At 36.6% G+C, this 11,190-nt stretch overlaps 1 protein-coding gene across 1 annotated transcript in view; it reads left to right on the plus strand.

The window, feature by feature from the left end:
• The window catches only part of RABEP1 (rabaptin, RAB GTPase binding effector protein 1), a 104,280-nt gene that overhangs the window by 64,531 nt on the left and 28,559 nt on the right, over nt 1-11,190 (plus strand). Inside the window, exons 7-9 of the mRNA XM_010847507.1 lie at nt 2,434-2,569; nt 4,950-5,128; nt 7,407-7,538. Coding sequence (XP_010845809.1) covers nt 2,434-2,569; nt 4,950-5,128; nt 7,407-7,538 — 447 coding nt within the window. The remainder of the gene's footprint in view (nt 1-2,433; nt 2,570-4,949; nt 5,129-7,406; nt 7,539-11,190) is intronic.

Here is an 11,190-nt window from a genome sequence, read left to right on the forward strand (position 1 = left end):
GATTGGGGGCAAGAGGAGAAGGGGACGACAGAGGATGAGATGGCTGGATGGCATCACTGACTCGATGGACATGAGTCTGAGTGAACTCCGGGAGTTGGTGATGGACAGGGAGGCCTGGCGTGCTGTGATTCATGGGGTCGCAAAGAGTCGGACACGACTGAGCGACTGAACTGAACTGAGCTGATGTAGTTAATACCTATTAAAGAAAGTGAATTTATAGTTGGAATCTCCTTTTCTCCTGTTTCCTTTCCTCCAAAAGACATAAGACTCAATTAGTTTTGCAGACCAGTTTTTTCAAACCTCTCAGAAAAAGAATCCTTATATTTTACCAACTGTGTTAGAGAATAGAAAAAGAGGGAAAGCTCTCAATTCATTTTATGAGATTTATATAACTTTATTGTAAACAAACTCACTAAAAAGTATTAACAAAAAGTTGTAGATCTATCTCATTTAAGAATACAGAAACAAAATTTCAGCAGAGTAACTAAAAAAAAAAAAGCAAAAAGGACATCATGATCAAAAAGGGATTGTCCTGGGGCTTCCGTGGTAGTCTGGTGGATAAAATTGTGTTCCTGATGCTGGGGACACAGGTTTGATCCCTAGTCAGGGAACTAAGATTCCACATGCCACCTGGTGCAGTGTGTGGCCAGAAAAAAAAGCAGGGGAGATCTTTCCAGTAATTTAGGATGATATATCACCAGAAATCTATTATTTTTGTGTACCACATAAAGAGATGATAGGAGAAATGTAATATATTCATCTTAGATTGAGAAAGGCATTTGATAAATTTAAACACCCTGTAACAATAAATAAAGGGCTATTTATCAAACCTTCAGCAAACCTCAAACATCATGGTGAATGTTTAGCAACCTTACTGTTAATGACAGGAGCAATATGAGGAAACTCGTGCTCAGTGATTTTGTTCAGACTGCTTATGTGGTCCTAGATGATACAGGAAGACACGGTAAAGAAATGAAGCATAGCAAGTGGAAAGAAAGCGGTGAAACTTTTTTTTAAAATGGGAAAGCAGTAACATATTGGACATACTGCATTTCCTTTACCCTCAACTGAATTACCACCTCTCCAGGTGATAGGGAAAGTACCTGATGACAGATCAGCCCTTTGGCATGCGTGGTTAGTGCGTTTCTGATTGGCTGACAGCCTTCAGCAAAGCGTCAGATGGCAGCTTAAATAATCATTTAGTCCGTGAAGTGAAGATTACTGAAAACAGATCAGCCAGCTATTTCAAGTTGGAGAAATGGGAAAATAAAAGGCATAAATATGACCTTGAAAGTGAAATGAGACATAACCATTTGAAAAAGGTAAAAGTTACATAGCCAAAATTTAGGATGGACAATTTGTAAGGAAGGGAAGAGCAAGTGATTCTTATCTGGAGCAAGATTACAATTTATTTTGCTTATTGATATTGTTTAAGATATTAGGCTATATTGTTAATACTTGAATATTATAGTTAATTATTTAATAGAAATAAGACACTTAAAAAAAGATGTGATTTTTAAAAGTACTCTGCACTTGCCTTCAAGTGTCTGTTTATTATGGTATGAGTTTATTTTTTCCATCATGACTTCCCCTTTTTTCTTTTCATGAATTTATGCCTATGAAAATGTCTCCTTTTTGTAAATTTAAGGCATCTAGAATTACCTCGCCAGAAATTAAAGAAAAGCAAATTTACAAGAGTATGACATCATTTTTATATTTAGGAAATATACTGATTAAAAACAACAAAAGTAAAAAATAAAACCACAGTAACCTGGGTTCATTGAGTATGTGATAAAATGAGCACATGTGTGTATTGCTCAGGAAGCAGAGATTGGAACCACCTTTTTAAAAGCTAGGTACAAAGATGTTATGTGTAATCTCAATTGCATATTGACTTTGGTGATGAATATGGATAATGCCTACTATTAATTGTTGTCAATTATGTTATTTTCCTGGGCTTCCCTGGTAGCTCAGTTGGTGAAGAATACTCCTGCAATGTAGGAGACCCTGGTTCAATTCCTGGGTCAGGAATATCTGCTGGAGAAAGGATAGGCTACCCACTCCAATATTCTTGGGCTTCCCTGGTGGCTCAACTGGTAAAGAATCCTCCTGCAATGTGGGACACCTGGGTTCGATCCCTGGGTTGGGAAGATCCCCTGGAGAAGGGAACAGCTACCCACTCCAGTGTTCTGGCCTGGAGAACTCCATGGGCTGTATAGTCCATGGGGTCGCAAACAGTCAGACACGACTGAGCTGGGAAAGTATTATTTTCGTAGTTTTCTATAGTAAGTATGTGTTTGTTTTGTAAACTTGGTGGTAAATTTAAATATATGTAAATATAAATGTAATTTTCTTTTAAGACACCTCCAGAACATTATGCTTAAGGTAGAAACTGTTGGAAGTTTTAGTTTAATAGAATTGCATCTTTTTCAGGTGAAAGAGCTGAATCATTATCTGGAAGCTGAGAAATCTTGTAGGACTGATCTAGAGATGTACGTAGCTGTTTTGAATACTCAGAAATCCGTTTTACAGGAAGATGCTGAGAAACTTCGGAAAGAATTGCATGAAGGTAAATATATATATACACTTTATATATTTTTAATCTCCGTCTCTAAGAGAACTGTGTAAGTAAAATTGGTATTGATTAATAACAATAACAAATTCCAAAATGCCAGTCCAACATGTTAGTGATTCAGTTTAAGCTTTACAGTTGGTTTGAAAAGGTATTTGGATTTTTGGTGGCTTCTTGTTTCTCCAGGACCCCAGTAAGAACTCACAGGTCATAAGCTCTGGGCAGACAGCGAATAGGAAATTTCTGCTTAAACTGCTTTGCCCCAGACCTATTTTGATGGAGACGAATTAGCAAAAGTGAAAATGGGACAGAGAGGGCAGGTGGTATATTCTGGTGTTCTTAACTAACACCCCTGTTTATAAGAGATAATTTTTATTTTGCTAACCTAGTAGCAGAGTGACGCAGAAATTGACTCTTTTTTCAGGATAGGAGAAATAGGCTTATCCTTTCCCATTAAAATATACATTTGTCTTTAATTCTTCTAATGAATCTTATATACCTGAGATTCTTAAACTTTTTGTGTTACAGACTCCTTTGGCAGTCTTGTGAAGCCCTCTCAGAATAATGTTTTTAATACATAAAATATATAGAATTATAAAAGAAATTAATTATATTTTAAAACAGGAAAATATAAATAACTGCAAACTTATGGTATAGTAATAAATGTACTGTTTTATCAGTACATTAAATAACAAGGTCAGTACCAGGTCCAATAACTACTGTAACTTTGAAGTGTGATGAGCATAAATAATGAGATATCTGCAACAACTGTACTAAGATACAGAAGTATCTATGACTTTTGTTGGTGACCAATTCATGGGTATTGTTACACTTACTGTGGTTTGTTGCCTATATTTTATAATTGAAGGAAATGCTAAATTTCAGTTAGAGGTTAGTGAAAATAAAAATCTAAATTTTTATCTAAATGTAAATGGAGTTCTTAAAATCTTATACTTGTTGCATCTTATACTAGTAACATGTTTTAATGTGAAAATTTAGGACTGTGGTCATGGAAAATACAATTCTTTCATAAAAAATTCATGGAAATTGGGTTTTTTATCCCAAAATAGTGGGGATACTGAAATTGTATAAACTTACAGAATTATTTTATAAAATGTTATTAAATTAATCTAAAATTTGAGTCTTTGGCTTTCAGAAAATGCTTTTCAAAAGTGCTGCTGCTGTCAAAAAGACACTCAAACTCTGAAAGAGTGTCCAAAAGAAATAGGAATTTCTGTTTAACCTATATGTCCCAACCCCTTCCAGCAATAGTGCAAGACTACCAAACCTTCCTAATATGCCTGGGAAAGTGTCTGAGAAGTTTCACTAAAAGGAGTAAAGGGATAGAGTAATTTCTACTGAAACAGCCATACCAAAAAACAGTATTTACATTAAAAGAAGATAGGTAAAAATTAAGCAGCAATTTTGTGTCTTCTCTATCTGGCTTTTCCGAAGGGTTGTAAATTTTACCTTCTAGAGAGTTAAGTTTTACAGCAGTGTGGAGGGTAAGATAGAGAGGTCCAGACAAGTGGCAGGAAGAGTAATGGAGGGACCCCTGTTGTAGTTGTCTGTGTCCTAAATCCAAGGCAGAAGGCAGAAGATGTCTGTCATATTGAACAGGAGGTAGCCTTATTATAGGCCTCTGTCACAGTTGAATGTGACAGTTGAATGTGAGGAGAAGTCAGAAGCATGAGTGGTCTTTCAGGTTTCTGGCTTGGATGACTGGGTGGATAGGCTGATAGGTGATACCGTCTACTCCTTTTTCTGAAGGTGGCTGAGCTGATGAATGTTGATAACAGAAGCATTTACAAAGATTCTTTGACTCAGCCTTAGAGGTCAAACTAAATGGGCTCAAGAAGGATTCCTGGATAACAAGTTTATTCAGAATGTATTAGGAGTGGTGACTGTGCATTTGGCTGTAAGAGCAATATTTCCCAAAATGTATTTCCTAGAACATTTGTTATGTGAGTGGCATTGTGGAAAGGACTTTTTGGTAAAATAAATTTGGGAGGTATTGTATTATGTATCACCTTATAAGGGAACATAGATATACTTAAGACCTTGAGTTCAAAGTCCTGCAATAAAGAAATTTTCATTAAAAAAAAAAAAAGTTTTTAACCCAAAGTTTCTGAAACTTACTGAGCACAGAAATCTTTTTTCACATGTTCCTCTTCCTAGGAACACACTCTGAGAGACTCTACTTAGAGGAGTGGTGTGGGGACAGCTGCCTTGATTTATGGCAATTTGCTCTGGGTTCTTGTCAAGAGACAGAATCCCAGGCTGGAAGACATTTGGCCAGACCTGGCTTGGTTAGGCCTATGTTAAAGAAATTGCCTACCATTGAAAAAGTGTTTTTAATTGGGGGATTCCTAAACAGTTTGCCATCTCTTGGAGCAAGAGCGACAACAACACAACCAGTTGAAACACACATGGCAGAAGGCCAATGACCAGTTCCTGGAGTCTCAACGTTTGCTGATGAGGGACATGCAGCGAATGGAAATTGTGCTAACTTCTGAACAGCTCCGACAAGTTGAAGAACTGAAGAAGAAAGATCAGGTGAATAGTGGTTTTGTAGGACTTGTCTGCTTTGTCAATAAACCAGCCCACCCCAACATGTGATCGTATATTACTTTATGTATATTACATATTGACTTAAGCCTGAAACAATTTTGATGTATTCCATTTCAGAAAACATTATATCTGTATTTGAGAGATTTTGTTTTTCAGCTTTAGAAATGGCCTCGTCTGGGTGGATGGGAAGGAATGATTTAGAAATGACCCTCTTCAGTCTGCACGTGCAGTAGTGCATATTTCTTAAGAAAATCTTTCTCTACAGTTCTGTCTGCTTCTCAGACAGAAAGTCTGAGAAGTTTAAATCCTCAAGTTGAGGATTTAGGTTCTAAAGTACAGATCTAATTGTGTTAATCCAGGCCATGTCCTCCACTCCAGTACTCTTGCCTGGAAAATCCCATGGACAGAGGCGCCTGGTAGGCTACAGTCCATGGGGTCGCTGAGGGTCGGACACGACTGAGCGACTTCACTTTCACTTTTCACTTTCATGCATTGGAGAAGGAAATGGCAACCCCCTTCAGTGTTCTTGCCTGGAGAATCCCAGGGACAGGGGAGCCTGATGGGCTGCCGTCTGTGGGGTCGCACAGAGTTGAACACAACTGACGCGACTTAGCAGCAGCAGCAGGCCATGTCTTTCATGACATTGCTCTAAAAGTCTTATTAGAAGGTAATGGGTGAGGATGGAGAGGCTGAGTGGTGTGAAAAGACAGGTGTCTAGAGTTCTACATACCCAGCATCCTGTTTCCTCATCTTAAAAAATTATTTAAATTACATGAGTAATACATAAATACATTCTCATGTTAAAATACTTTGTTTTAAATACAAAGTGAAAAAATGAAGTGATAATATTAAACTCTCCCTTGATATCTCACACACCTCCCTTCCCAGAAATAGCCACTTTTTAAATCAGGAATAATCCATTTGGAAGGTAGTATTCAAGACCATTTCTTTGTGTTTATAAGTATATGTTTAGGTTTGTTTGTGTTTTCCCTGTACAGCAAGAATCATGGTATAAGTATTTATTCTGTAGCTTATTTTTATCGTGTCATCTTGGATATATTTTTCAGAGGTCTGTCTTATTCTTGTTAACTGGTAGCATGGATGTACTGTAATTGATTTAATCCTTCTCTTTGTAGTGGACATCTAGATGGTTTCTTTCTTTTGGTCATTTCAAATAGTTTACAGCTTATATACTATGTTGTATATATATTGTGTATACAAATGCTTCCTTAGGATAGCTTCCTTAGGAAAATACTTTCTTAGGATAGCTATTTAGGAGTTTTCTAGGTATTGTAACAAATATTTTAAGTTACCTTATATAGTTTAGGTTAGATTTTGTTTTTAAGAAGTTTCTTTTTAAATTTCTTTCCTATCTCTTGTCTGACTCATTCACCTTGTATGTAGACACAGTCAACTTGAGGATTTAGATTCTAAAGTACAGATCTAATCATGCTCTTTCTGCTTCCCTTTAGAACAGTCTAAACTCCAGAACTGGTTGGTCATTTAAGGCCTGTGTGCCAGCATTGTGCCAAGGCTTTATATGTAAACTTTTATCTCATGTGGTTTTCAAAACAGATACACACAAGAAAACTTTCCACATGAGACAGGGACTAATGGCATATCTGAGGGTTGATCAGTCTCAGGTTCTAGAGTCTAAGCACATAATCATCATCCCTTTCTCCATATACCTTGCTACTCATATGCCTGCTCTTCCATGCCTCTGCCTCTTTTATGTACTTTTTTCCCTGGAACCCTTGCTTGTCTCAAAATTGGCAGATTTATCTTAGCAATTCTTCAAGATCCAGCTGAAGTGTTACTCTCTTTGGGCCCCCTTTCTGGCTGCCTTAGATGAAATCTTTATTTTGTTTTTCTGTAGAACCTTGTACATACTTGAATAGTAGTCTAATTGTGTGTTTGTCCCTCACCACTGGAGTGTTTGGGTGGGGGGCACTGAGGGTATTTTTCATCTTTGTTTAGTGAACTATTGTTACCAACTTTAATAATTCGTTTGTATTTCATATTAATTTGTACATGTTCCAAATGGATGTGTAATGCCAAAGCTTTTTCCTGTTTGGTTCCATAATAACCTGAGGGAACATTCTGTGTTAATTTTCTATCTTGGATCACTTGAAGAAGAGGAGGTGATTTGCTTTCTTTTGTTTGGCTTTTCACATAGTGTACTTCTGTATTTGTTTTGAGTGGTTAAAGAACCATTCAGTATACATTACCTGAGTAATATATATTTTTTCTTTCTAACTTTCAGGAGGAAGATGAACAGCAAAGACTTAGTAAGAGAAAAGATCACAAAAAAACAGATGTTGAGGAGGAAGTAAAAATACCAGTAGTGTGTGCTTTAACTCATGAAGAATCTTCAGCTCAGTTATCAAATGAGGAGGTACAGTGACCCTATAATTAAAATCATTATATACACAGTATTTCCATTTTTAGCTTCTCATACATCAGTCAGTTACATTGTTCATTTGGGAAGTGTGTATACTACTAGGTGAAAATGAGATAAAATGACTTTTATATTCAATTGTTTTTATAGTATTGTGTGTGTGTGTGTGTTAGTATTATAGGTAGTTCTGTTTGAAATGTGCAGGTTCTCTCATGGTCTGTGAAACAGATGTTCTTTTTTCTAGTGGTTCCAAAATTAAAATACTAGGAGAAAAATTAAATAATACCTGCAAAATCTTTTCTGATATGAATAAATATTTTTGATACTTTGAGCTTTTGTTTAAAGGAAAAGAAATTATCTAAAGTATTGAAACACTTAATTCTTTGTGGCATGTATTTGAGTGTTAACAAGTATTAGGTATTAAGCCCTGAGAACAGTGGCTGGGTTTGGAAGACTGTCATGGGTAGGGTAGGACATTTCCAGTGTTGGGAATGGGTCCAGTAGAGAGACCTGGAGGTGGAAAGTGTAAGGCAGTGTTCCTATGGCCTCATCACCTCTACCCACATGTGGCAAGTGCCTGCTCATTACATTTCCTGTTTTTAGCCTGTCCCACTCCATTGTACCCTCAGTATTACTATCAGATTGATTTTGCTTAAGTGCAGCTATAGTCAGGCTACTCCTCTACTCAGAACCACCACTCAGTCACATTACTTACACAAGTAAGTACAAGGTCCTTACTCAGGTAGTCAAGACTCTTCATAATATGCACTCTGTTTTAACCGCATTGGTTATCTTGTGCTGTACTGTCCACCTTACATGTTGGTTCCTTCACCTGGAATGTTTACCTCCCTCTGCCTTTCTGAGTTCGGGAATCCTATTCATCCTTCAGGACTCCAGCTAAATACCTCCTTTTTTTTTTTTTTAATACCTTCTTTCGGGAAAGGAAATGCTTCTGTTAATTGACTTTAGGGTAAAAAACTAAGGTCCCCAGCTTGTCATATAAGAGCCTTACTTACCATGCTCTCCGCTTCATCACAGCAGACCTTTCTGCTCGCTGTCCATGCTCATGTGCATTGTCTGTACTGTCTAGAGTTTCATACTCATTCCCCCACCTCCTTTCCCTGCCTGGTGAACCAGTTTCAGTTAAATGGGATACGGATCTTGTCTCACCTTCAAAGGTATCATGTTTGTGTTTAGTTTGCAGATTTATGCTGAACCATGTGTAGTCTACTTCCTGGTGGCTTGTATTTCCATGTTTATGGATTATTTGACATTGAAAAAATGCTTTAAAAAAATCCTGGTGAACACTGTAAAGTATGATGTAATTGTTTTTGTACATTCTCTGTGTTGGCTCATACACTGGGAACCTTGGCCTGATTTTGCTTTGCGCTTTTTTAAATAGTTAGACTTCCAAGAGAATGTCTCAGTTTTTGGGTGCTGCCAAATATTATGTGGTTTCTGCATCATGCAGTCCTGTGTCCAGGAATGTTTGGGAAAGTTGCATACTTTTAAAAAATATTTTAGCAGGAAAACAGGAAAGGGAAATTTGTTTTGATTTACAGTGAGTGAAGCACTTAAAATTTTTTAATTCCGTCTTAACAGATTTATACTAAATGTTGTTTATAACATTTTCTGACACTGAAATCTCTTATAGACTTTCAGATCTTATGTTTTGCAGTTTGAATGTTGAATGTATACTTGTTTTGTATTGAGAGTCAGTGACGGTTTACCTTAGCCTGTTGATTTAAAGTTGACTGCTCTGGAGACTTAATTAGATAATAATGTATCGCTAAAGACACTTAGAATGCGTAGGACCCATATCTTCTTTGATCTAATGCTTAGAATGTGCTTTTATCACTACAAAAGTAATATATATTCATTATGGACAATTTGGAAAGTAGAGAAAGTCACACCAAATAAAAATAACTGATAATTCTACTACTCAGAGATACCACTGCTAACATTTTGGTATGTACCTCTCCTTTCTCTCTTTTTCCATTTCCAAAGGTAACATATATGTGTTTCTATTTGTCCTTTTTAAACATAATAGAGATTGTAACTACATAATGTTTTACCTACATTTCCCTCTTAAATCTATTTATAAAGGTTTTGGTACATCAGTAAATGTTCTCCTTGAAAATGTTATTTAATTACTAACAGTATTTCAGCATGTAAGTATACTGTAATTCCTTAATCTCCTACAGATTGGTTTGTGCCCAGGTTTTAATTTATAAAGGTAACTGAGTGACGACATAGAGAGATAAATGCCACTGAACAAAAATTTTAACCTTACAGCTGCCTAGACATGAGCGTCATGGCACACCATGCAGAGCCACATGGTGGAAGCCCCATCAGAGCTGGTCATGAAGCAAGAGCAGTAGCAGAGGGAAAGTGTGGACCACAGCTATTGCTGGCATTTTCAAGGGAAAAGCAGGGCAGGGTAGATCACACAGGACTAGCTAGTTGTTATAACTCCAGTGGGCTTTGGGGCAGAGAATCTGTCTTCAGTTTTCTGGTACCTGGCCTTGGGTTGATTTAGGGCAGGGGAAATACTGGCTTGGTGGATAAGAGTTAGATAAAGGAGTTGGTTGGGGGTGTTGACCTGGGATTGGTTGATTTGGATGTGAAAGACATAGTGATAAGCAAGTTGTTTATTATTTCTGGGAGTTAGCTAAATTGGAAGAGGCAGTCACTCCTCAGCCAGCAAGGCCTTCAAAAGGTCAAAAACATCATAAAATATAGAAAATAAACACAAGTTGTTTCATTTTTCGCTAGTAAAAAATATTTCATTATTATGAGTAATGCCATAATGCTATTATATATAATTCTTTGTTGTATAAAAATCATGGGGTTATCTGATTACTTCCTTAATGTAAGTTCTTGGGAAAAGAACTGCTGAGTTTAAGAGCATAAACAAACATATTGTTGAATCATCTTTCAGAAACACTGTAACAGTTTACACTCCCCTAAAGTCCATATTCCTTATAAGTAAGTACTGCTCTGAGCACTCTGGTCTGTGCTTCTTAAAAGGCCCTCACAGCTTTTTGCCCCATCCCTTTCCCTCTTCAGTGTGACAGAAGCGTTGTGTATGATAGTGTTAGGTGTCAGGTCTTTTACAAACTGGCAGAAGGCATTCTCATCCCAGTTTCTATGAGGCTGCTTATCTGGGACGTTTGCCATAGCTTGCTCAGTATATGCTAGATTTGTGTTCCTTGGCCATCTGAATTTCACAGATTAAAAAACCTTAAAAAAAAATTTAGAAAGAACTGGAGGAATTAGCATAAAAGTTGTCAACTTTGTATTATGCCAAGTAAGGATATTTTTAAAACATTAAAAGAAATCTACATTTTAGTCTTTTATAGTTCATAAAAGTAAAGGCATTAACAGCAAAAAGTAGAAAGGATATAACTTAAAAGCCAGTTATTTAAATTGAATAAATTTAATTTTTAGAAAAACTTGCTAAATATTCCTTGTTTTCTAATTTTCCTACTAACTGTGCTAGAATGGTACTGCTGTGCTTTTTGACTTTGGGAGTGTGCTGCACCACATTAAAAAAATGGAAATATAATTCACATAAAAATAAACCATTTAAAATGTGCAATTCTGTGACCTTTAGGATATTCACAGTGTAGTGCAGCCATCACCTGTC

The sequence above is a fragment of the Bison bison genome, unplaced genomic scaffold, assembly GCF_000754665.1.
Source record: "Bison bison bison isolate TAMUID 2011002044 unplaced genomic scaffold, Bison_UMD1.0 scf7180017864249, whole genome shotgun sequence".
Classification (NCBI taxonomy): domain Eukaryota; kingdom Metazoa; phylum Chordata; class Mammalia; order Artiodactyla; family Bovidae; genus Bison; species Bison bison.